Source organism: Heliangelus exortis, chromosome 17 (assembly GCF_036169615.1).
Source record: "Heliangelus exortis chromosome 17, bHelExo1.hap1, whole genome shotgun sequence".
Lineage (NCBI taxonomy): Eukaryota > Metazoa > Chordata > Aves > Apodiformes > Trochilidae > Heliangelus > Heliangelus exortis.
In genome coordinates, this window is record NC_092438.1 from 1,358,696 (window position 1) to 1,385,318 (window position 26,623).

At 47.6% G+C, this 26,623-nt stretch overlaps 1 protein-coding gene across 11 annotated transcripts in view; it reads left to right on the forward strand.

The window, feature by feature from the left end:
- The window catches only part of ARHGAP17 (Rho GTPase activating protein 17), a 268,089-nt gene that overhangs the window by 223,683 nt on the left and 17,783 nt on the right, over positions 1-26,623 (forward strand). For all 11 annotated transcript variants that reach the window (XM_071761436.1, XM_071761438.1, XM_071761434.1 and 8 more), the window contains exons 2-4: positions 186-294; positions 22,624-22,663; positions 26,173-26,277. In XM_071761436.1, the coding sequence (XP_071617537.1) occupies positions 242-294; positions 22,624-22,663; positions 26,173-26,277 (198 nt within the window). In that variant the 5' untranslated portion in view covers positions 186-241. The remainder of the gene's footprint in view (positions 1-185; positions 295-22,623; positions 22,664-26,172; positions 26,278-26,623) is intronic.

Below are 26,623 nucleotides of genomic sequence, written 5' to 3' on the forward strand. Positions count from 1 at the left end.
GCGAGCGGAGCAGCCGCCGTCAAAGCGCCAACATCCGGGTTCCCCTTCCCGTCCCGCCCCTGCCGGGGACCCGGCTGAGCCCTGCGGGCGCCTGAGGCGGGGCCGGAAGCAGCGGCGGTTCCGGTGTGGGCGGGAGCGGAGCGGGGAGGAGGCCGGGCCGGGCCGGGCCGGGAGGAGCGGCGGCGGCGGCGGCGGCGGAGCAGCGGGGTCCCGGCGGGAGGCCGGGGGAGAGGCCGCCGCCATGAAGAAGCAGTTCAACCGCATGAAGCAGCTGGCGAACCAGACCGTGGGCAGGTGGGCGGCGGGGCCGGGACGGGGGCTCCGTGAGGCGGCTCTGCCGGGACCGGGGCTCTCGGGCGGCGGCTCCGCTGCGCTTTGCCCTCCCGGGCCCGGGGCCCTGAGGCGGCGCCGCCCGCAATCTCGGCGGGGAAGGGCGGCCCCGGGCCCGGTGCGGCTGCTCTCGGAGGGGCCCTGTGGGGAAGAGCGATTCCTGTCAGCGCAGGGCGGGATGGCGGGACGGGACGGGACGGGACGGGACGGGGGCCGGCAGGGAGCCGGGAGTGCTGGGGTGTTAGAAAAAGGAGCACGGAGCAGGTCCTGGTCCGCGTTTCCCCAGGCGGGAGCGGGCCCGGGACGCGGTGTCGGTTCGGGGCCTCCGTCTGCTCGGTCCCTGCAGCCCCCGGGGGTGTTTCGGGTCCCCCCGGGGGTGTTTCGGGTCCCCCCGGGGGTGTTTCGGGTCCCCCCGGGGTGCTGAGGCTGAGGGGGGAAGGGGATTCCCCAAGCCCCTCAGAGCTATTTGCATCTGAGGTTCCCGTCTGGCTTGGGGGGACTTTCGCTTCCTCTGGCGCTGTGTGAATATTGAGTTCTGTGCTCTGGTCCTGCCCTTTTTCACATCTGAGAAGACTTCACGGGTGCGTTCTCTGTGACTCAGTTTTAACCAAAATACCAGCGAGGCTGTGGGTCTGGTTACCTGTGGAATCAGTGCCCAGCCCCAGGGCTCTGTCCTGCCTCCAGCTCTTCCCTCTCCTCAAAATGCAAGTGGAGCTTCGCTGCTTTCTGGTGGAATTCTGTGGGGTTTTGGGGTTTTTTTCCCCCCTCTCCAGAAACTCTCTGAGTGAAAACTTTAATCTGAAAGTGGGTACTTGCACTGAAAGTACAAACTTTGCTATTCCCTGAGTCGGTGCTTTCACAGCCTCCACTCCAGTCACTCAGTTAACACAAAGTTTATTTTCTCTGGGACCTCCAGAGATATAAGCCAGGTCAGGTGTGTCAGCTAAGAATGGCCAAGCAGCAGATTTATAATAGGGCATTTGTTTGGGTATAAAACCCAGCATAACTTCCACACCAATCACATGCCCTTTCCTTCTGATTTCCTATAAATTATTGGAATTTTTCTTCTTGGGGTGATCAGTACCATTCCCTTTCTTGGTGCTTCCTGCCCGCAGCCCCAAATCCCGAGTGGAATTTCAAGTCATCTGTGTTGTACTGAGTGGGATAAACATCTCTGGCTGCTTTCTGCTTCACGGGCAAAATCAGGACTAAATCTGGAGAGCTGTTTATAGTGGTGGATGGGTTGGGAGGCTCTTGGTGACCTTTGACTAAGGCAACCCCAGCTCTGTCATTTTGCCTCCGAGGTTCTCGGGGTGGGGTTGTCTCTGGGCATGGTTATTGCTCATACTCTTGGCCAGGTACTCACTGGTGACTTGGCAGCCTGGCTCTGGAGTAGTGAAGTTTTCTAGTTTTTTTTAAAGTACAGACAAGTGTCTGTAATAGTTTTGCATTAAAAAATGTTGAAAATGGCACTGACTCACTTGGTTTCATAAGCTGGCTGTGAATTGGTTCAGTGCTGTTCCTCTCCCATTTCAGTCAGAATTAAATCCTTGCTGGTTCTGTTCTTGCTTATACTGTGGTTTTTTTTATTAATCTACTTTCAGTTACTTGTATGGATTCTTCATCCAGGAGCTTACAAACTTTTCATTGAATAGAGATGAAAAGGCTGAAGAGGGTGATCATGGTAGTTGGACCAGTGCTTGTTGCTTTTTCTCCCACTTATAAATTCTATGCATATGTTTAAAAGTGCTCTGAATGAGCCAAATTGTCCCTGCTAGGGCTTGGTTTGTGTGGCCTTGGTGGCACTTTCTCTTTTGTTGCTGATCTTTGCATTTGTGGCTTTCCAGTGCTGATGGAATTGAAATAATTTTCACCCCCTCAAGTCTGCCTTGATTCTAATGAAACCTGGGGAAACTTTGATTGTGATTTAGGGTGTGAATAAAAAGTAGCACAGCTCAGGAGGTTTGTGTTTGCTTTTGCAAGGTGTGATCACCTGTACAGGTAGGAGCTCAGAGATTGTCACATTTCCCAGGGCATTGTATTCATGTGCAGTTTTCTTTAATTTTTTCTTTTTTTTTTTTTTTTTTTTTTCATCATCACAGTGCTTTTATCTGACTTTCAAAATACCCTGTCAGAAAGAGGTATTCTATATTCACTTAGATAAAAACAGCATTTAAAATAGCAGCTGCTTTCGAGGCTGATCACAGCCCACAGTCTAGTGAAGACTTTAATTTGATAGTCAGAGATTATTTCTGGAAATGCTTCTGCATCTCTCCTCCTCCAGCTGGGGAGGTGAGAGGGATGTCTCAGCCCTGCAGCTCTGCAACAAGAAACCAAGCATGAGACCAGTCACTGTTCAGAGCAGGAGAAATGGGGTTTTTCTGCACTTTAAATAAAAATTAACTCGCAAAACACTTAGTTTCAAGTGTTGTCAAATGTGCTTGCATTACAATGAGGTGGTGATTACTGTTACCAGCCTCCTGAGGTTTCAGGTGCTAGCCAAGTGGTCACCAGGCTCTTTTCTTTCCCCAAGTAAATTCACTTACTAGTGAAAGATTTGTGACTGGTTTCACTTGCAAATCTCTGGGCTGAGGTTTTCAGCTTTCAGTTCTGTCTCCTGTGGTTTTGATAAGCAAGGTGGAGCTCCCGGGAGAGGTGACAGGCAGAGGACCTGACCCTGAGTCCCAGAACCATTTCAGCTCTGTTACACTGAAGAAAACCAAAAGCTGCAGGATTTGGAGGAGCAGTTTGGGCACCTGTGCTGAGGGGTTGTGTGTCCCCATCTCTGCCAGCTCACCCAGGGTGCTGCCTCCTGCCACTTACTGTCTCTGAGACATCTTCTGTGTCACCCCCTGCTCCTCAGGGTGATTCTTTTCACTCATTCTGAGCTTCTTTTTTAACCTAACTGAGATGGGAAGGTGAGGAGAACAGGAATGTTCTGGTGAGATCAGCAAACCTTGGCTGTGCATCACTGCTGTGTCTCACCATGGTTTTGTTCTCTCTGATGAAGGGATGTTTAACACTAAAATAGCAGAGGATTCATCCTTGGCACAGGGGTGAGTGGTGCTGCCTTTCTCCCAGCCAGCTTCCAAACCTTGGCAAACCTGTGACTTAGGACCAGAGAAGTAACTCCTTAGCAGGAAAAATAAGAAAAGGTGGCAAGAGCTTCATAAAAGCAGAGGAATGGCACTTGGGGGAAGCTTATGAGTCTGCCAGGGTACTATTTTATTGTTATGAAATAGATGTAGGAAACTAATTAAAGAGGGGATTAGCTAAGTGGCACGGGTTTCCAGAGTAATTAAGAGATGTCCCAAATATTTAGCAGCAATTATCTTAAGGATGTTGCTGGGTGCCTTAAGTCTTCAGTCTGCCTCTGAGTCTTTTTTTTATGGATTTGGCAGAGTTGTTGTCAGTGTTGGAGATGTGCAAGGCAGCATTTCTGCTGAGGGGAACAGCTCAAGCTCTGCCTGATCCACAAAGTCAAATTCCAGTTATTTGTCTGTACAGACCTGGAGGAAAAAGGGAGATGAAACAACACATCTTGCCCTTCCGTGGTGGAAATGGGGAGTTCAGGTGGTGTCAGCAGGGCTGGAGAGGAGATCCAAGCCCCTGTGACAACCTCTGGTTGGGAGGGACACCCAAACTCTCCCAGAGCAGCTGGGGAGCTCGGTGTGTGTTGGTTCCTGTGCCGTGGGGAAGGATCTCACACCAGGCAGAGAGGATTCCCCAGAAGCAGGGCTGGGGTGTGCAGGGACCAGAGGCTTTCCAGGGAATCCTCAGCTCCACGTGAGCCAAATTAGTGAGTGGCTCAGAAGAAACTGGCAGCTTGGCTGTGGGAGATACACAGGAACCAGCTCAGACCTGACTTTATTTTGAGCTGTGTCCAAATTCCAGCACAGACCATTGGAAACAGCTTGGTGGAACTTTCAGTTGGGCTTAAAAAATTAAGCAGAGAAAGGAGGGGAGAAGAAAAGAACAACCTTCATTCTGAAAGGGAGGGTTTTCAGGTAGGCTGGGGTTTCTTCAGGGCCAATGTGCTGAGATGGCTTTTTGTGGAATTTGTATGTATTGATCCCTCTAAACCTTTGAGGACCAAGGCTTATCCCATAGTTGTTCTGTTCCACACACATTTTGTGTCTGCTTCCCCTGGGAAGTCAGGGAATGGGTTCAGTGGGTGCTGTCTGAGGAGGTGAGGTGGTACCTGCCCGGGGTGTCCCCTTTCCTGGGACACTTCTTGCCCATCAGCTGCCTGTTAGGCTCAGAAATTAAAATGCTTACGTTGTGTGTGGTGTTAAGAAAGGTCATTCCTCAGATATCTGCCAGTGCTTGTCTGACTTTTCATCCCCTTTTATAAATTACAACAGGAGGCAGGTTGTGATGAGCAGCTCAGGAAATATTCTGCTCTCCAGCTGCAGTCATCTCTAATGAAATAAATGTTGAGGGGTATCCTCATTAAAGGCTTTCAAAGGACACACTAATAAGCATTTGCAGTACATAGCTGAGTAATTCCTGTGAGGAATGAGCCCACAGAGGTGTTTGTGTCCTGCTGTTTACCTGCAGAAAGCAGGTTGGTAATTATGGCACTGGTTGGGCTGGCTGACAGCTCAGTGTGAGTTGGGCCTCTGGAGCCCCAGCAGCAATGGTGTTCCCATCAGTTTCTTTTTTCATCTTTTTAGGTGCAAACAACAGGGTACCCTGAAGATTAAAACTGACTCTAACCAACTGGTCTGGAAAGTTGAGGTCTGGTGAAGTCACCCAACTTCCCAGCTTGATGTGCTTACTGGGAGATACTGGATCTGCCCCGGGGCTGTCACAGTAATTTGAACCAGGGGTGAGCAGATCTGACTGGTGAGAAATCTGGGAGACACCACTAACCACCTTAGAGAGATCTGTTTGCTGGGGCTGGTTTTTGTTTTTTTTTATGCAAGAAGCTAACTTAGCTTCTCTCCTACTTTCCCACTGTTTAAATACAAGTTCTTGTATACAAATAGTTTTTTCCAGGCCCTGTACACATGACACTGCTGTGACTCAACAGGGGTATTTGAACAAATCTTTTAATAGCTCCTGTCCTGCATAAAAGTTAGTATGCCAAACTATATTTAGTGTTTCTTCAAGCCACTTGGCAGTCCCTGTGGTAGATTGGAATTGGTGTTATTGTAACATAATTATTCCATTAAAGTGAGTTATGTGAAAATGACTATTACTGAGTGTTTGTGTACAGTGAGAAGCTACCGACAATCAGCCACTAAAACATTAACCCTACAATGCCACTGACTGCCAAAGAAAAACTGCTTTAATGGTTTTTCTAGTTCTTGTGGGGAAGAAAAGATAAAATTTAGTACAACCGCAGTAATGGAAAATTTCTGGCTCCCCCAAACATCCTTTTAAAAAAAACGTAAAAAATGGTGTTATTTACTTGGCGTGCTTGTGGTCAGTGGTAAAGATATTTGCAAAGCTGTAAACAGGAGTGAAACACATCCATGTTTACAGGCAGGGGCAGAATCTGCCTTGTGCTTGGTCTTTTAGGTTGGCATTTGCCTACATCTCAGTACTCTTAGGGAGAAAAATCTCATTTTGGTGTTTATAATGGTTATCTGAGACATTTCCTGTTTATCTCCCAATGAAGTCTGAGGTCTCTTTAATTAGAACACTGACCTGGGTCTCTCTGGGTGGGAGATGAATTCAGTGGCAGGTTTAAAGCCTCTGAGGAGGCAGGGAGGAGGGATCTGTTTCCCTGAACATGTCCAGTAACTCCACTGGAACTGGAATGTGTGTGGATGGTGCAGCAGTGAGAGCTCAGCCCCTGCCTGCTGGGCTTGGGGCTTTGCAGGGACTTTGGGCTGCACAAACCCTGCCTCTCCTCCCTGACACCTCCAGGCTGCTCTCTGGCCATGCAGAGCTGTGTTCCCAGCTGGGCTCTGAGCAAGGCAAGGAGGAGCAGTTACCCTTCAGCACTGCCTCTCAGGAGCACCAGAGCTGCTTGCTATCTCCATATTTATCTGTTTCCTGCACCCTTTGGGGAGAACTGGCACGATGCAGCCTGGGGGTCGGATTTTTCTAGCAGTACAAACTTCCAGTTATAGAAAACCAGGCAGCTCTTCTGTTTCAGTGTGGGGCTGCTGCTGGTGCAAGGCTTGGGCCAGGTCAGTGGGTTTGTGAGTGCCATTAGTGCAGCACCAAGGAACAGCTTGTGGGTGTCAGGGGTGTCCAAGCTGGGGTTTGGGCTCAGTTCTGTCAGTATCTCTGGTACTGACACTGATCTGTGTACCCGTCAAAGGGGGTTGCTGAAGCCAAAGGAAAAAAATTCCCTGGGTTTACTCAAGTTGAGGACTTGAGTGGCTTTTCCCAGTTGTTGTGTGTCAGCTGTGAGGCTGCTGGGGAGAAGGGACTGGAGCAGAGATCCTATGAGGAGAGGCTGAGGGAGCTGGGGGTGTTGAGGCTGGAGAAGAGGAGGCTCAGGGGAGACCTCATCACTCTCTCCAACTCCCTGAAAGGAGGTTGGAGCCAGGGGGGGGTTGGGCTCTTTTCCCAGGCAACTCTCAGCAAGACAAGAGGGCACAAGAGGTCTCAAGTTGTGCCAGGGGAGGTTTAGGTTGGACATTAGAAAGAATTTCTTTCTGGAGAGGGTGCTCAGCCATTGGAATGGGCTGCCCAGGGAAGGGGTGGATTCTCCATCCCTGGAGATATTTCAAAAGAGCCTGGATGTGGCACTCAGTGCCATGGGCTGGGAACCACGGGGGGAGTGGATCAAGGGTTGGACTTGATGAGCTCTGAGGTCCCTTCCAACCCAGCCCATTCTAGGATTCTAAGGGGCACAGCTGTACTGGGATGCTTGCTGAGAACAGTTGCTCAGGAAAGGAAGGACTCTCTTCTGCTTTGCTTTCAGGTGTTCCCTCAAAGCTCTGTAAAGGCACTTAATTCATCACCATCCCAGAATTCCTCAGGGACAAGATGATGTTGTGTTGTGATGTCTCCGTTACTGAGAGCCCTTCAGCCTAGAAACTTAAGGAGAGAGGTTGTGTTTTGTAGAACCATCTTGTCTGCAGACATTGCTCCCTCTGCCCAGCACTGTGCTCTCTGCAGGGCACTCAGGAGTTTGCCACTAAAGCACCACCTGAAACTCCCCAGGTACGAGTGCAACGTGCAGCAGGAGGTTTGTAGTCAGTGAGTAAGTATTTGCTCATCCCTAAAAAGCCTCCACGCTTGTGATCCAATTCCAGACCACATGAAAACCTGGGAATGGCTCTCAGGGCTGTGGCTGCCTTGCCCGAGGTCCAGCAGGAGGGCTGGGTGGGAGGTTTGGAGATGCCACAGCCCTTCCCACACCTCTTCTCACAGCCACCAACTCCAGCTCTGGAGCCTGCTGAGCCAGGAGTGCCTTCTGTGGGCTGATCTCTGATAGCACCAGGCTTGTGCTGGGTTGTGCCTTGGCTGCAGCCTCAGAGCTCCACCTCCCCAGGCAGCTGAGAGCATAGCAGGGCTGTGCTCTGCTCCCAAAATCCAGATGCTGACAGCTTCAGCTGCTTGGTTCCACTTCCAGGAGAGGAACTTTGTGCCTGAGGTGTGCAAGAATGGGCCCCTGGGTGTTTCGCCTCATTCTCCTGGTGCTTCCAGGGCAGGTGAAGCTTCAGTGGTTTTGTTTCCCCTTAATAGGTGCAGAAAATGCCTGTCAAACTTTTGCAAAAATTTCTGGTATTGGGTGGTGAAGAATGACTTGTTTTAGTTGTGCTAGATTTTGTTGACTTGAGGATACCTTAGTAAATTGTTGTGCTTTCCAGCAGAGAACTGGCTAAAGCCTGTTGGTTAGAAGAAAAGAAGGATTATAGAACTTGGTGGCAGATTTGTGTGTCAACTGCTGAGTGGGCAGCGTGTAAAATGCTTGAGATTTTTGTTGCAGAAGAGAAGAAATTCAAAGAGTCCAAATTCAGGGATTTGGGAAATAGGAATTGCCCTCTTGCATGCATGTCCTCATCATCCCTTTGGCTTTCTGCAGCATGTGGCTGCCTGATGAAGCAGATCAGAGGAGTGATAAAATATTCACAAGAGGCAGACAGACACCATAGGATCTGTCTGGGTCACCTCGGGCTTCCTGCCTTGCTGGGGGGTCAGGGCTGCCTCTGGAAAGCATATTCTGGTGTTGCCTTAAGGAAGAGAATGTCATCTTTCTGCACTGGGATTTCTTGGGGGGTTTCAGAAGGTTTTGAAGGAATAATGAGTGTACCAAAGCTGGCAAGCTCTGCTTGTGTCCTGGGCAAAGCACCCAAGGGGAGCAGAGGAGGGTGAGGAGCAGGAAAGGATTTGTTCTTGTCCAGGTGCATCCAAGGAGGTTTTGGGATCTAACAAAACAGCACTGAAGGTAAAAAATCCAGCTGCCAGCTGTGCACCTCCACTCCCAAGGTGGAGTCCAACCCTGCTCATATTTATTCATATAAAACAAAATAATCCTGATATTACCCTCTTTGTGGATGAAGCTGTGATTCACTGATTCCAAGTTGATCTGATAGTGGTTCTTTAGAGCAAATAATTTAAACATCAGGCTCTGTCTAAGAGTCAAAATCCTAAAATAGTAATGATTTAAGCTTCTAAAATAGCTAGAAGTGATCTAACAAACTGTTTCAATCTGATGCTGTAATGGGATACACTTGGGGTTTATGAAAGCAAATGGATTTCTTGGGTGTTTGCACGGTATTTTTAGGTTCATTTAAAGATAATGGATCAGATACTGTGCTAATGTTACCAGAACTGCTCTTTAGAGGTCATTGCATTATGTGCTCAAGTGAGAAGTGGTTTAGTGCATTAGAAATCTTTTCTGATGCTACCTGCAGCTTCCAGAAAGCTTTCATGACCTCTTGAAAGAAATAGCTCCATTTTTTTTTGGTGGTGTAGGAGAAGCTCCAGCCCACTGTGCTGGGCCATGGGGCAGCACTTAGCCATGGCCACCAGAACCCCTGGGGGTTTAATAATGCAAATGAACCTGGGGAAGGGATGGCTGATCTGGGGGTGCAGAACCATCTCCCCCTGCAGCACTTGGTGGGGACAAAGCAGGTGATTTTAGGAGCACACTGTGTGTGCTTCATTGCCTCAGCCTCGCAGGGCTGCTCAGCTCTTCTCCAGGTAGCAGTCTTGGAAGCAAAGCCAAATGTGATCCTGGCCAGTGTTGCAAAAAGGAGCACTTGATGTCTAAACAAGAAAAAAAGCAGGGAATTTTGGAGTATCCTTTTTATCCACACGTTGCTGACTGAATTAGAACATTTTGGTGAAAGTTTATTCTTTAGGAGCAAAATAATCTCAAAGGCTTTGAGTTTGTAACTGCTGCTCCAGGGCTGAGAGCAGCATGTCAGAGGAGTTGTGCATCTTCTGCTTGGACAGTGCTGCTGTCTCAACAGGAAACCAGCTTCAGAAACCCAGGCCAGCTGGGTGAGGTCACAAGTTCTTCTAAGTGAGGTGGAGTCTTTTTTTTTTCCTTGACACAGATTGTTTTCTTGTGCAGTTAATTGCATTGCAAAATGACAGGAACATCCTGGAGTGACTGCTGCAGAGGGAATCGAGGAGGCAGGGGATCTGCAAAAAAAAAAAAGCCTGCAAAATATCCAGTTTTAGGGAAGAGGTATCAATTATCAATCCAGGAGATTTTTCCTTCTCTCTTAAGAGTGGGGCTGTGCCAGAAATCACTGAACTAATATTTTAAAATAAATCTACTCACTGGCTGTATTGCATGTTTCTCAAGATGCCAGTGATGCTTCCAGAGTTGGAATTCCTAAAAGGAAGAATGGGAATGTGTCCAGCTGGGTGCTGCACAGGGCAGGTGGGTGATGGCTGGGAGCTGCTGCTGGAACGTGCTGCTTGTGGCATGTACACCCGTGGCCTTGGGGACAGAGAGAAGGACACAAACTCCTTCAGCCCCTGGCAGGGAAGTTAAAAGCTTGGCCATTTTTTAGGGGCTAAGCTGCCTTGCCTGCAGGTTATGGCTGTTGATAGGACTTTGTCCAAATGCCAGGGTTTTTTTGGCCTCTGTGAACTAATTGCCAGGCAATCGATAGGAAATGTTGATCCTCCTGATGGGAAGTTCTGTTTTCTGTGGGAAGTGAAGGGATGGTAGAAAGCTGTCATTTCATACAGAAAAATGAACGTGTGAGCTAAGCTGGGGCAGCTTCCCTTCCAGCTGAGGGTTTAACTGGTTTGTCTTGCTGTAAGCTGATTGAACACGCAGATTAAGTGTCCTGATATTTTTTGTTTTGTTTTGTGGGAACAGCAGGATAAAGCCCTGCTGGTTTTGTAACAGCAGCTCCCAGTGCGTGTTGGAGTGCAGCAGAGTTTAACAAACCTGGGTCAGAGCATTGCTCCCAGGCTCCTGTTTCCTTCTCAGGAACCTTCTGATGGAGTTCCCTCTCGGTTTGAGGGCAGAGCAGCCCCCAGCTCCGTGTGCAGCCCATTCCTGGGGGGAATGGCAGGGCCCTGCGTGTCACCCCCAGCTCTCAGCTCCTCTGTACACAGTCTCCAAGCAACCTGGAAACAGAGCTGTGCAGCCAGGGATGGGGCAGCAGAGCAGGGGTGGCTCAGTTGCAGGCTGATTGTCAGACCCAGCTCTGAAACTCACTGTCCTCCTGCTGAAACATAATGAGGGGTTCAGCCATTAATTGTTAATCGTGGCTACCAGGCAGGAAATCAGTGCAGAGGCCTCAGTGAGCCATGGCAGGCATGAGGAACAATCCCTGTTTTGTCACTGGCCCACTAGGAAATTTTATATGATCTCAGGTTCCTGAATTCTCTTACACTTTTTTAATCTGTCACTTCAAAGCCACCAATTCCTTTTTGCTTTCTTGGTTTCTATTCCTGCTTCGTTGTTCTGCCTTTTCAGTGTTTCCTTGTTTTGCTTTTTGTGTTGATGGAGTTTAGTTCCTTTTCAAAGGCTTTTTCTTGCCAGTTTTGTGAATCCCTGAACCTAAAATAGACCTGTCTGGACAGAATATTAACTTAAGAACAGCATTACTTTTGAAATGTTCATGTTTGGATTGGGGTTTTTTGGCACATGCAAAACAAGAAGTTGAAATGTTGTCCCAAAGTGCAGAAAAGCAAACAAATATGCAAAAAACCACATTTTTTAGCAGTTCAGCATTCCTGTGTTTTTTTTATTTTTTTATTTTTCCTACTCAAACATGTCAGCACTGTCAAATTTTTGCCTTTGCAAATTTTTGCCTTTGCTTCTTGAAGTCTTCTCCAGTGTCTGGCAATGGACTTCTGGTAAAAGCAATCACAAAATTAAAAAATATCCTTAGTGGGCAGGCCTGCTCTTTTCAAGAAAGGAAAGTTGTGGCTTGTTTGAAAGTTCAGGATATCCTTGGGGTTTTTTTGTGAATTTTTGCGATTTTGTTCTATTTTTTCTCCCCTCTCCTTGACCGTGGAGGAGTTCCCATGTTAGCAGGTGGTTTGGCAAGGGGATGGGCCCTCTCCTGAAACTAAAAGCTGCCAAACTCAGATGTAGGAAATTCAGGAGCCATTCTCCTCCCCAGCCCCACAAGTTCCTGCCCTTGGATTCCCTGGGGTCCAGCTGCATCATGTCCCTTCTCCATGGTGCCCTTTCAGCCCAGCCTGCTCTTGATTCCCACTCCTCCTTTGTTCTTGCACTGCTGAAAAATTCTTTTTCCTTCTTTCTCCTTCTTTCTCCTTCTTTCTCCTTCTTTCTCCTTCTTTCTCCTTCTTTCTCCTTCTTTCTCCTTCTTTCTCCTTCTTTCTCCTTCTTTCTCCTTCTTTCTCCTTCTTTCTCCTTCTTTCTCCTTCTTTCTCCTTCTTTCTCCTTCTTTCTCCTTCTTTCTCCTTCTTTCTCCTTCTTTCTCCTTCTTTCTCCTTCTTTCTCCTTCTTTCTCCTTCTTTCTCCTTCTTTCTCCTTCTTTCTCCTTCTTTCTCCTTCTTTCTCCTTCTTTCTCCTTCTTTCTCCTTCTTTCTCCTTCTTTCTCCTTCTTCTTTTTCCTTCTTTTCCTCCTTTTCCTTTTCTTTTCTTTCTTTCCAGGCAGCTCAGTTTGCAGCCATTTGGGATGCTGGCTGGTGGAGGAGCTTGTGCTCACCCAAGGGAGCAGCTGAGGAGGGTTCTCCACACATTTTTCAGCAGCTCTGCCAGCTGATGGTAATGAAATGTTGCTGCAGGGTGCAGTTTCATGAGCATCTTATGCTGATCCTAAGGAGCTGCTGTTGCTCAAAGGGACAGATTTCCCTCTCCCTGCCCGGGGAGCGACTGGAAACCAGGGATTGATGTTCTGGGGTAGAATTCCAGCCTGAGCTGCTTGGGACTGCTGCTGATGCAGGGGGAGGGATGTGGGGACCAGGAACCTGTCCCTGAAGTTCAGGGAATGGGGAACTGCTGGAAGGAGGAAGGTTGTAGGGAGGCACAGGAAGGGGGAACCCAACTTTTGCTCCTTGTCAGGGTGAGGTGGTGGGACTGGAGCTGGCACAGACTGCTGCAGAGGGACAAGGGGAGGAGGTCTGGAGAGGCAGCCAGGGTGGGGAGGTGGCTGGAGGCTGATTTATTGCTGCTCCTTACCCAGGTTTATGTTCAGCTGAAGCCATGGCTCTGGTTGGGGGTGCTGCTGGAGGAAGGGGGAATTCCCCTTTCTGGCAGCAGCCCCGTTTGTCTTGGCATGCAGGGGTTGTGAAACCACACCTGAGACTCAGGAATAACAAATCCAGTGATTGTTTAGGTTGTTTTGTGCTCTGCTGCCTCTCACATCAAAATGGTACCCAACTAATTTCAGATAAAGGAAGAAATCTCCTTGGAGGATGGAAGGGCCTTGTGTGAAAATAAAATAAATAAAATAAAATAAATACTGGGCAGTTAAAAACAGTTCTTTGCCAAGTTACTGTAGAAGGGGGTTTGTATACATTTTTTATACATTTTTTCTACATTTTATACATTTATATTTATACATTTTATACATTTATATTTTTTATACATTTATACATTTTTGTATACATTTTTTAATAAATTATAGCAATAACTGATGTGTTTGGAAGGTTCAAGTCCCACAGTAATGTTGAGTGAACTTGATATGACAATTTAAAGTTGTAATACTTAGAGGGAAATGCAAGACATAGAAAATACACTGTAATTTGATAAGATTAGAAAGTTTCTTGTGTTTCTTAGCTTTGTCTCTGATTCCTTGGGGTTTTTTATCTCTGATTTGTGACAGCTTGACATAGGAGCTCTTATTTTGGAAAAACCACATGCCCAGTGCTAGGTTTCATCCTGACTGGATTTAAGCATTCAGAATAGTAACCCCTGCAGCAGCACTTTGCATTTCCTCCTGGAGGTATTAGAACTGTCATAAAACAACTGCACTTTTTCAAAAAAAGCCACTTCTTACTTTACTGTTGGCCTGCCTGATACTGTGAGGGGAGGTTTGGTCTTTTGGGAAGTCAGAAAGAACCACAGGGAGAGCTTTACTAGCTAGAACCTGGTATGAAGCAGTATGTTGGCAATAAGTATTTGATTTGCTGGGACAGCAGTCAACTGGAAGCACTTAACTGTACATTTTTATTTGTATCCAGAAGCCTAAAAGCTATCAGAGCCATCAGTCTGCTCACTGGCACATTGACACCTCCAGCCAGCTTCTGCATTTCACCCACACTTGTGTTCCTGCCATCTCGAAGGCTCAGCTGACATTCATCTCTAATTTGTAGGACACGTGGCTCCCAGTTACCCACCTGGGCATTTCTTACCCAGATTTAATTGTCTGGGCATTGGTTTTGTCCCTCAGACTGCACCGTGTTTGATTTTAGCTCTGAAGAGCTCCCATTAAAATGTGTCTTTTCCAAGGAGGGGGTTGTAGCTGTGAAGGGCAGTGCTGGGCCCCTCTGCAGTCGTTCTGCCTCCGAGAGTGGCCCTAAAATAGGATTTGGCTTGAGCTGCAGTTGTTCTAAAAGCTAAATTTACTGCCTGGCCTGGGAGAGAGGAGCCTTGGATCCATTTCACAGCTGAAGGAATTGCAGCTCCCCTGATGTGTGCAGTCTTGCCTGGGCTTCCCTGAAGTGCAGAGGAGCTGCCTGCTTTCTTTCCAAGCTGCTGTAGCTGTCTGAAGCCTGGTCTGCTCCTCACTGGAGCAGGAGGTTTCCTCCTTCAGCATCAGATGGCTCAGAGTATAGAGGAGATGAAAGCTGCAGCTTTCAGGTTGGGTGGCCATGCACATTTGGATGGAGAAACTCAATGGAGGAAGGAAGAGAAGGGAGCAGAAATCTTCCCCCATCTCTTGAGGCCTGAACTGTAGTCTTGTAGCTCCTGGGTTGCTGATAGTATTCACTAAATGTTAAAAATAAAGTTAAATACAGGAACTGGTGACTGACGTCGTGCTGAGGGGGGTTTTAAAATGCTTAAAATAACTCTCAGAATATTGAAACTAACCCTGATAGTTTCTTTTGAACGAATGCAAAAGCACCAAGGATCCCAATTTGTTACCTGACTTTCAATATGAGTGCTGGGGGTTTTATGGTGGTGAGTCAAAACAGGGTAAATTTGGGGCTTTTGTGGCAATAATGAACTTGGTTTCTGTGGTGAGAAATGAGTTTGGCCAAACACGTTTCTGCTCTGGGTTGATTTCTAAATGCTGTGCAAGTGAAACCAAACCCCTACAGCCTGTCCACACAGCTGAGTACTGGCACAGGCTGCCAAAGGAAGCAAAATAAATCCTTAATAAAGTGGCTTTGAAAAGTGACCTTTAATATATGAATTTATGAAGACCACAATTGTAGGATTTTTGCTTTCCAGTCACCTTTGATGTGCTGAAGATCTCAGGTTCTGAAAAGCACATAAAAGTGCAGAATCTGGGCAGAATGTGGGGAGATGTAGGTTTTAGAACCTGTATTTTAAATTCCTGTTCAGGTAAGGAGCCTTTCTGTGAGCCTGGATGCCTGGGAGGAGGAAGGGGCAGGGAAAACCTTGCCATCCTCTTCTGAGCTGGAAAACAAGAGGCTCACTGTATCACCTTGATTTCTTGAAATCACAACCAGATAAAAACTGAGGAAGTTGCTGCCATAAACTATGATTTATTTCACCTTTGGATACTGACCACAGCAGTTCCTGTGAGTACAGGAGTGGTACTGAGGAGCTGCTTCTCCTGCATCCTTGTTGGAAGAGCTTCACTGAGTTTGTCTCTGCTCTTCTTCCCCTGTTTCATCTCTTTGCCCAACTGATTATTCCAACTGTTTAATAATGATGTATCATAAACTTGGATCACAAAATAGAGGGTTCACTCTGGTTAAAAAGGAAACCTGTTTCTGGAATTTACAGTGTCAGATGGGGAAAAGTCCTGAAATACCCTGTAGTTCTATTTTCTATGGAGTCTGTCTTAGTGAGTATTAAAAAAGCAAACCTTTTAGAAAGGAAATTGTCATCTAATTCTGGATTCCTTGTTTTGGAACAGAGCTGCTGATTCTTTCATTTTTCCTGGCAGCGAATCCTGCCTATTGTATGTGGAAAGCAGGCAGGATGTGCTGCCAGCCCGGGGAAGGTGCTCTGAAGTGTTAACTCACCAGCAAAGCTGATCTGGTTACTGGTGGTAACAAACAAATGCTTTGTTTGAGGAAACTCAAGCAGCAGGGAGGGCTCACTTGAAGCCTGGCTCATGTTTCGGGTGGATGTCTTCTTGCTTCCACCAAAATCTTTCCACAGGTCAGGACCCAGGGATTCTTCTGGTGGTGAACTGTCCTCCCATGGCATCACCCACCTCCAGCTCCTCCTCCATCCCAGCCTGTGAGTCAAGCTTTCTGCTTCCACTTGGACATTAGAACTGAGTCACTTCTTCTGTTGTCAGTGCCCAAGTTTTTATGGCTCTACATCTCGGGTTTGCTTTTGTTCCTTCCTTGGTAGCCTCTCGGGGGTGTAAATTTCCCCTGGTTTTGGGGCTCTGACCTGCTTTGGAGATCAGTCCCCAGGTCAGGACTGGTGCCCTGGTAGTAGACAGGACCCTGATGTGAAGCCACAGAGATCCCAAATAACTGTTTTGAGGAAGCTTTAATTTTTTTAACTCTCCCGTAGCAGTTTACTAACGCCTCTTTATTTTATGCATGGAAATGTAAACTCTTTCCCTGTGGAAGTTAAACACTTGTACCTCAGGAATTCTCATCCGCTCTTTCCACATCTCCAGAGGAGACCTCTGCCCTGGAAGTGCAAGCTGGAAAATGGAAAAGCAAGGGGGGCAATTGGATACCTCTGGGATGAGAGCTGCTCAGCCCCCCCTGCTCCTTGCTGAGGCAGAAAGGTGCAGCAGGGCCCTGCACACCCAGGGGCTTGGACTGTGCTGGAGGAAATGGGAACAGCACTGATGCTCTGACATCAGAGAAGGCCAATTGGGAGCACACAAAATACACTTTTAAAATGCCCCAGCAAGCTACAGTCTTGTAATGAACATGTCTGCAATAAAAGCAGACAGTCTCTGACTCTTAAACCTCTCAGGTTTTCGCTTGGAGTGAGTTGAGGCAATTACCCCTGGCCATGCCACCCCCAAACAGAAAATGGCCCCAGCACTCCTGGGGTGTGCCCTGGTTCACGTGAAGTACAATATTTGGTGTTCCAAAAAGAGAAGAAAATTTGTTTCAAGGGTCAATTTGGGAAGAGAATTCATGTTGAAGTGACAGCTTCTCAGTGTTGTGGTATCAGATGGTCAAAACCCTGAGCAGAACGAGATTTTCATCTCGTGTTCCCCAGCTGAGTTGTACTCAGGGCCTCCTCACCTGCTCTTTGCTCCCTGTTCCCAGCCCAGAGCTCTCCCAGCAAGGTTGGTTGTGAGGGGTGGGTTTGGGGAGCTGGTTTGATTGAAAAGTACCTGGTTTGTGCCAGCTGCTTTTTGGTCAGTTTGGCTGAGCTGGGTTCTACCTGAGCAGAACCATGTGTGTATCAGTGCAGGAGAGGGGCAGAAGAAATGAGAGCTGCTTTTTCAGCAGCTGCTCATGGGTCTCTGCACTTTTTTGAGCAAAATGTTGTGCTGAGCATGGGAAAGTTTGAAAAGACCATTTTAGGGCATTCAACAGTTTTATCCTCTTTATTCCTTAAGGAGGTGATTATGGCTGCAACAAATGACTGCTGGGGGGGGGGTTTAGAAGCAGTCTCTTAAAAGGCACTGCTGAATTGTAGCTGAAAAGCTTTGTACCTGCTGACTCCTGCAAAGGTTCTGGTGTAAGCAGGAGGTGCAGCAAAAAAGCTTCACCTTCAGTTCTCAGAACCAGCCCTCCCCAGGGGCCCAGTTCTGTTCCTGCTGCCACTCTTGTGTGTCAGCAGCTGGGCAGGCAGTGCTGCAGCAGGGTGATGCCAAGCCCTCTGCTTTCCCCTGCAGGAGGTTTTGGGAGGCTCTTGGCAGATCCTGGTTTTCCTGTCATGTGCTATTGGCTCCTCCTGTCAGGAGCCATGGGGATGGCTTCTGCACCAAGAGCTGAGTCCCAAAGCTGCATCTTTGGGGCCCCTGGTGCCTGGGAGGGCTGGGGTGGCAGGGCATGATTTCCCCATGAGCCATGGCTTGGAGGGACCTCGTTCTGCAGCTGAGAATGGACTCTTTGGACTGGATTGAGTTTAGCTGCTGGGAGTGTGACCAGCCCTACCTGCTGGGAGTGTGACCAGCCCTACCTGCTGGGAATGTGACCAGCTCTACGTGCTGGCATCTGGGCTTTGGAATCTCAGTTTGGGGTGGGCTGTGTTGCTGATGTCCCAGGAGGGAAGCTGACAGCAGAGGGGCTCTGGGCTGGAGGCCAACTGTACCATCACTGCTGGGCTTGAGAAATCCTCTGGGAACACCTGCAACAAAACCTTCCAATTCTTAATCAGTTCTTGATTCCAGAATTGTTTCCTCATCACTTCATGTTACCAATTAGATAAGTTACAAATAAGACCTAATAAGGGACAAGGACAAAACTTGAAGGAGTAGCAGTGAAGAATTTATTTTCTATAAATCTGCTTATTCTCTAATTCGTCAGCACATGGAACTGGGAGTCCCCTGAAGCTGCAGTTGGGTGCAGACTTTATCAAGTAGTACCTGTTAGTGAGGAGGTGACAGAGGTGCCTTTGATGGTTTCTTGCCCTGCTGGAGAAGCTGTGCTCCATCACCAGGTTGCATTTTCTGCTTCATGGCTGTGGTCACCAAAAAGCAGTATTATCTGGTGGTTCTCTCTTGGCTTCCTTATTAAAGGTGGAATGTGGGCCTGCAGGAAGGGTGAGGTCTTCCCTCTTACATTTCCGAACCTGACATCACCATCAGTGGATTTTCTGACCAGCACTGGCCTGGGGACACTGTCCTGCTGCCACCCATGGCAGGGGACAACAGCCCTGGCTTTGAGATCTGGATTTGCAAGCTGAGACTTTAAAGCCTTGATAAACCAGTTAGGTGTACAAAGAGTGCCAAAGATAAATATTTGAAAACTGATTTGCACTTCACATAACGATACCTGCCCTGTGGGTAACCATCTGTAAAATGCAAACACACTTCTGCTGGCACATTACTGAGCCATCTTTGCTTTTTACTCAAATAATTTCCTCGAAAAAAGGAGGGGAAGGAGGAATCAAACTTTAGATTTATCATTAAAAGTTGTATGGAAGTTCTGTTAATTGATGGTTTGAAATTAAAGTTGTGGCTAAAGCCATTCAAATGATAGCATAACGAGTGAAAGGTTCTGCTGAACACAAATATGGAATAATATTAGAAGGAATGCTAAGGATAATTATTTAGAGATAATTTCTGTAAAATGCATTTCATGATTCCCAGTAGCTGAAAGTGAATTTACAGAATCTTACAGGAACTTGATTATTGCTGCGTGGGGGGGGAAAATTCAGTGACGTCTCAGTCAGTCTCCTTGTGATTCCCAGCAGCTCTGTGCCCTTAGTGATGTGTACACACCCAGCTGTAGCTGCTCCAGATGTTCTTAGAAGTTGCTTTGAATTATGTCACCCGAGGTGGCTGTTTGATTTCCTAAAACTGCCCCTGAGGTGAGGGTTGTGCCAGGTCCCAGGTCCTGTGGGTGAAGGGGCTGCAGCAATGTCCTCATCACCTTTCTCTTGGCCTGAGCCAAGTCAGGGGCTGGTGATACACATGGGAGTCAACACAAGCTTCAGCTGCACGATGGAGATGGAGAAGCCAGTTGGATTTTCTCTTAAACAGGCAAAAGAAGAAAAAGTGAGGGCTGGCAGGGCAGCTGCTGCAGCTTGAGTAACCTGCTGTTAATTTACCCTTCTGTGACACACTGGTTGCTTTCATCCCCCAGTGTTCCCATGGCTGGCACTGCAGGCAGCTGGTCTGGACAATCCAGTGATTTCCAGTTGGCCATTTCATGTGCAATCAGCTGCATCTGCTGTTAGAAGAAGTGTTCCCTCTGCAGCAGAGCCCTCCAGCTCTGCTGCTCAGCCAGCCCAGGGCAGGTAGCCATGGGCTGCTCCTCCTCCAGCCTCCATCAGCATGGGCTCCTGCCCAACACCTCTGGAGCTGCTGCCTTTCTGTCCCTGCTGCTGAGCCTGGGTGGGTGTGAGGGGGAGCTGGGTGGGTGTGAGGGTGAGCTGGGTGGGTGTGAGGGTGAGCTGGGTGGGTGTGAGGGTGAGCTGGGTGAGTGTGAGGGGGAGCTGGGTGAGTGTGAGGGTGAGCTGGGTGAGTGTGCAAGGTGAGCTGGGTGGGTGTGTAGGGTGAGCTGGGTGGGTGTGAGGGTGAGGTGGGTGGTGTGAAGGGTGAGCTGGGTGGTGTGTAGGGTGAGCTGGGTGAGTGTGTAGGGTGAGCTGGGTGGGTGTGAGGGTGAGCTGGGTGAGTGTGAGGGTGAGCTGGGTGAGTGTGAGGGTGAGCTGGGTGGGTGTGAGGGTGAGGTGGGTGAGTGTGAGGGTGAGCTGGGTGGGTGTGAGGGTGAGGTGGGTGGTGTGAAGGGTGAGCTGGGTGGTGTGAAGGGTGAACTGGGTGGGTGTGCAAGGTGAGCTGGGTGGGTGTGCAGGGTGAGCTGGGTGAGTGTGAGGGTGAGGTGGGTGGTGTGTAGGGTGAGCTGGGTGGTGTGTAGGGTAAGCTGGGTGAGTGTGAGGGTGAGCTGGGTGAGTGTGAGGGTGAGCTGGGTGGGTGTGAGGGTGAGCTGGGTGAGTGTGAGGTTGAGCTGGGTGAGTGTGAGGGTGAGCTGGGTGGGTGTGAGGGTGAGCTGGGTGAGTGTGAGGGTGAGCTGGGTGGGTGTGAGGGTGAGCTGGGTGAGTGTGAGGTTGAGCTGGGTGAGTGTGAGGGTGAGCTGGGTGGGTGTGAGGGTGAGCTGGGTGAGTGTGAGGGTGAGGTGGGTGAGTGTGAGGGTGAGCTGGGTGAGTGTGAGGGTGAGGTGGGTGGTGTGTAGGGTGAGCTGGGTGGGTGTGAGGGTGAGCTGGGTGAGTGTGAGGGGGAGCTGGGTGAGTGTGAGGGGGAGCTGGGTGAGTGTGAGGGGGAGCTGGGTGAGTGTGCAAGGTGAGCTGGGTGGTGTGTAGGCTGAGCTGGGTGGGTGTGAGGGTGAGCTGGGTGAGTGTGAGGGTGAGCTGGGTGGGTGTGAGGGTGAGCTGGGTGGTGTGTAGGGTGAGCTGGGTGAGTGTGAGGGTGAGGTGGGTGGTGTGTAGGGTGAGCTGGGTGCTGAAGGGGGGAGGTACAAAGCTGAAACACGAGGGATGCCCTCGGGGAGCAGCACATCCACCCCATGCCCTGCGCTCCGTCTGAGGGTGCTGAAGGTGAGAGCTGGGAGGGAGGAGCATCTGGGAAAACAGGAGTGAGGAGAACCTTTTTTGGAAGTAAAAGCCACGTTAGCCATGGTAAGCACAGCCCCATCTTCACAGAAGTGTGGGCAGCTGGGGAAGAGGTGGCTCGGCTCTTACACAGTCTGGTGATGGACAGAAAACTCTGGCTGCTCAAGAATTGTTATGGGAAACCAGCAGATGTACAGCAGTGTTCCTACAGAAATACCTGGTAGCTCTGCAGGTTTCTAGCAGATCAGTTAGCTGATGTGTGTAATAGTTGCCACTTCAGAGTAGATTAAAATCTGGTTAAGAATGTGCTGCTGGAACTGGGGTATTCTTACACTCTCCTTCTTCCATGTAATTTCCGATGGGATTTTGCAAGACTAAAGTAAAAGCATAGAAAAAAAAATCAAGTAGTTGCCCTCTAAGAGGATATTCTTTCAGTCAGACACAGTGTTTCTATTTGTGTGGAAATAAAGCTTATCAATCTTGTATGTGTTTCCTTGAGCAAATAAATACAACAGTGCCTGCAGTTTTTATTGCTGTCCAAGTATTTAAGTGGGGTTTGGTTTAGTTTTGTTGAGGTTTCCAGCATTACTGTCTTCTGGTATTTAATTATTAAACACCTTATGGTTCACAAATAGTTCAAGCAGATAACATGCCTTGGAACTGCAGTCAAATTACTTACAAAAAACCAAAATCAAACTCTCCGAGCTTTGAGTGAATGAATCTTGTCTTGGGAGGCACTTCACATGAAGTTTGATCAAGAAAATGAACTTTTTGTGGGTGAGCAGCCTTGCAGTAGGTTATTAAACAGATTGCAGGATCAGAAGGTGTTTGGGGTAGTAGATGGGGTCTGTGGCAGCAGTGAGAGCTCTGAGCAGAACCGGGGAGCTCTGGAGAACCTCAAAGTCCTCTCTGGTGATAGCTGTGTAGTAAGGGTGAGCTCAGTGTATCTTTCTCTGGTTTACAGATAAAAGGTAGGATAAAAGGTAGGATAAAGCAGTGTTATAGCAAATGAGTCAGGAGCAAATAAATCTGTGTTCACGTTAAACCATTCAAAGTTTAGGTGTAAACTGGTTTGGGATTGGAGGTGTCAAGGTCTGAGTTGGTGTAACAACTGTTAATATTTTGTCCAGAAGTGTGTGTAGGTACTCTGCTAACTTCCCATCAAGGGTAGGCTTTCACTGGGACTACTGCTAACTTTATAAGTAACTTTTTAAGTAATAAATATTTTCTGTTGTTTTAGTATCACGGAAGTCAGCAAAGTGAGGTTATGGGGGTTCTGCTGCAGGTTGTGTGCAGAGAGGTTTAAGGGAAGGTGTTACCATTTCCACTGACTGATAAAGCTGGTGGCAGAATACAAAAAGCTGGAGCTGCCTGTCCTGCTTTTCCTGGGTTTTCCTGCTGTTCCCCTGCTGTGATTGGTGCTGTGGGCTGGGAATTCCAGAAGATCAGCCTTTCCCTGGCCAAGCCATCCACCTGCACTCCTTGGAGCAAGCAAAGGTCCTCAGGGAACTGGGACTGGAGAGGGAAGGGGTTGTGGAGGGCACTGTGGCAATCTTTGACCCTGACAGTTAGTCTGACAATGTTCTTTTTTCCTCCCTTAGGGCTGAGAAAACAGAGGTACTCAGCGAAGACCTATTGCAGGTATTGTAACAGTTCATGTGTATTTTATTTAAATGCTATTTTATTTAAAATTTGGGCTTTGTGAGTGAGTTTTGTGGAGTACCCAATGTGAGGGGAAAAAATGCCAGTGGCAGGGAGGAAAGCAGTGATGTCTTTGGCTGGGTTCTCAGTGGTACAGTCAGAGTGGAAAAACTCAGGTACTTCTGTTTCTGCATCCATCATCTGGCTGATCAAGTGAAGCAGGAGGCATTTTTACTTTGAATTAGATGAACTAACTTGTTAAGTTCTGAACCATTAGTGCTCATGAGTGACTGTCTGGTAGGGAACAAGGAGCTGGGAAGAAGCTATGATTGTGCACAGCTGGTTTCTGTCTCCATTTCTCTTTCTCTTAAAGGGGTCATCTTGGGCCTTAAGAGAAGTGGCAAAAAAATATGCCCACTGCTTGTAACTTTTTTCCTAAAAGTCTGGAGTTACTCTGAGTAAAAGCCCAAATGCTTCTTGGTTAGCTTGCAGTATTATCAGATTTGTCACACTGACACTTGATTTGTTTGCAGACTTCTCATCTTTTTGAAAGCTGACCATCTAATCCCAAGTTACTTTCATGGTGGACTTTTACTTTCAGCTTTAGCTTGAGGGAGTTGATGGATTACACTGAACAAATTTGGTTACAGACTTGTTCTCCTTAGATGGTGTGTGGTGGTTGGGGTTTTTCCTTTCCTCTGGTTCCTTTGTTGGAAGAGAAATGGCAGAGAAATGGCAGAACCTACATGGGGGTCAGGCTGGCTGCTCCCCAGGCCTCCTGTGCAATGGGAATTTCACAGTGTGCTCAGCTTCAGGACCTCTGTATCAAGTCTGGAAGCCAGACAAATGATGCAAGGACTTTTATTTCCTATCTCTCCAGCTGTTCAGATTAAAGTAGAAGATGGAGGATGTCTCAGCCCTGAATTCAGGACAAATACATGAAATCATCCTGAGTGATGGTGAAAGGACCTGAAACATTTTACCCTGCTTTCTTTGAACCTTCAATACCCTATCAGTTTGGCAATACTACTTTTCAGTTCTGAAGAGAGGTGTATAACCAAATGGCATAAAGGATGTTAAAACACCTTGATACCCTTCAAGGGCCCATCTGTTTTCTTGGTTAGCTGCAGAATAGTAACAAGAAGTGAAAGCCAAAAGTGCTGCTGCTTGTTGCCAAAAAGAATTTTGCAAGCAAGGCTTTCCCAGGCACAGAGCAGACTGGCTACACCCAACTGGAAGAATTTACTCACTTGTTTGTTTGCTCTTGGGGGTTTTTGGAAGGGGGAAGGCTCTTATCTAACTAAAGAGCTTAAAAACGTGGTACTGTTCCCATTAGAAATATGTTTCACAGTGTTCTTTTTTTATACTTAGTTCAAGCTTTGACATAGGATTGCCACAGCTTTTTTTTGTGTTTTCTGAAATGTAATACTCCATTTCAAGTATCTGTTAAATCTGTTCCTGTCTGAAGACAAGGAATATAATTCAGCACTCTGAAGTCTTCTACAGTAGACCCACTTTCTGGCATGCCCTTGCAGCAGATAATAAAGCAATTGTGTGATGTTTTGTACACTGAAGATGCCCTGGGGGTACAGACAGCATGGTCTGTAGGTCACACTTTCAGTTCAAAGGTAGCTTAATGGAGATTAATGCCCTTCATGGTTTTCCTGACATCTTTGAACTAAAAAGCAGATCAGAGAGGGCAGTGTATGAGCTTGGTGGTTTGGGGTCATGTTCCTCCTGTCAGTCTCCAGTCCTTTGGGTCTGGCATTCAGACTGCCTTGAAGGAGGCACCCGGGGCACCCAGCAGGGTGGGTGGCTGTCACAGGATGTCACCAGGTTCCAGGTGTGGGGAAAAAACACCGTGCTCAGTATTTTAAGAAGTCCTGACTGTGTGACCCTGCAAAAAACAAAGGCTCTCCCAGGGAGGGGGTGGTTGAGACCCTGCTGTTGGTGTTACTAATTTTGAAGGCAGCACAAGGGAAATGAATTTTCTCAGCTGCAGCAAACAGAACCTTCTTGTTCATGCATCTTCACGTGCACTTGCTCTGAAGTGGACTTAAATTCTGAGCCTCTTGATCCGTGCTCAGTAACTCAGAGGCAATGCCTTGTGCTTCCAGAGCAATCCTGCCTGGGCACTTGCTCTGCACCTTGCTTTACCACAGTGGATTTTTCCTAAGCTTTTTGAGCACCTCAGGCTGGATTTTTAGGAGCTTCCAGCCCCTCATGTAGCCAGTGGAACTTGAGGCTTCCCTCAGCTCACAGCTGGTGGTTTGTCACCTTGTCTGGAGTTGCAGAGGCTGGGCACATCAACCCTGTGAAAAAAAAAAAAAAAAAATGTCATTCTTACCTGGGTGTAAAACATCCTAAATGAGAACTGATAGAATTCTGTCTGTCTCCTGCTTTAAGTCCAGGTACAGTGCCCTTAGCAGGAGCTACCATGGGGCAGAAGAACTTAGCACTGCAATTCCTGCTCTGTCAGTAATCTGTAGTTATGTTTGCTAGGAAAGCTGGGGAGAATTATTGCCTGCCTGAAAATTATTTTAGAGCTGTATCAAGAACTGGAATCTATTCAGATTATTTCTACAGACGAAATCTACTTTTCCCCCCCCTTTTTTAAATAGAAGCCATTCCAGAGGGCCTCCCTTTATTCCTGGTGAGTCATCAAAATGCAGATAAACAGCATTCTTTTGGTGCTTTGCACAGAGAGCTCAGTGCCATAAGCAGTTCTGTCCCAGTGCTCATCACTCTGTTTGCTTTTGGTGTTCTTTGAAATAAAATGGCCCCAAATCCTTATTAAAAACCCCTTAAAAGACAAGCTTATTAATTTACATCTTTTTCAAACATAATGTGGTAAACAGAACTCTTGTTTGTGCGTTGATGCCCATTTTTTTTTTCTTTAATTCCACATCCCTTTTGAATCCCATTAATCTCTCCCTGAGCTTTTTTTTTTTTTTTTTTTGCTGAGCATGTAGGAACTTTGCACTCGTGTTCAACGTCCAGAGAAGGGAATGCAATCAAAAGTTTTTGCAGTGCCTTGGTCTGGCCCAGTGTAAAGGAGCAGTCAAGTAGGTCTTTAGCCTTCCACTTTACAAGGTCACAATGAATGTACTACCAGAGGTTTCCCAGTTTTCTCCCTAAATTAGTGTCTGAGATACCTGCAGGAGGCATTCATCTGGGGTGGCCAGTGGCAGCCTGATTCTCTGCTGGGGAGACAAAAAGTAGGGGCAGTGTTGTTCTCCCTCTTCCACTCCAGTCCTGTCAGCATTGTTTATTCTGACAGAATTGAGGGGGAAAAAAAAAAAAAAAAATTTTTAAATCTTTCTCTGAGTGTTTTTTGCTGTCAGGCACTTCTGCTAAAGATTTGAACTTCTAAGCAGCAGAGCTTGAGAAATATGCAACCCAGAGCTAAGTGTGGTACCAGGGGGAAGATTTTCTGCTGAGGCCAGGAAAACAACTTCTGTTTTTTGTTTTGTTTTCTCTTCCTCCTCTCTCCCCCTCCTGCCAAATAGATCGAGAGACGTCTTGACACTGTGAGATCTGTTTGCCACCTTGCACAGAAGAGATTAATTGCCTGTTTTCAGGGCCAGTATGGTACAGACCCTGAGAAGAGACATGTAAGTACTGCAGCCCCTGGGCTTGGCTTCTGGGACTGCTCTGAACACAGTCTGGCTTTTGAAATACTGAACAGATGCTGTGCCTCAAATTACCCAGGGAAGAAAAACTCTCAAACCATTTCACATGTTGGCAAAATGCTGGCTGTAATTCCCCATCCAGGTATAGTAACATGACCTTGGAGTATCTCAGTAGTGTCAGGACACTCACACATACACAATGTGCTGAGTACTTACACCTTTCATAGGATCTGACTAAGAAGGGAAAATACTCTGTGACTCTGGTTAAGCTTCTCATATTTAGAGCTACCTTTGTGCATTGGGATCTCCACTGAACTGTAGATGTTTT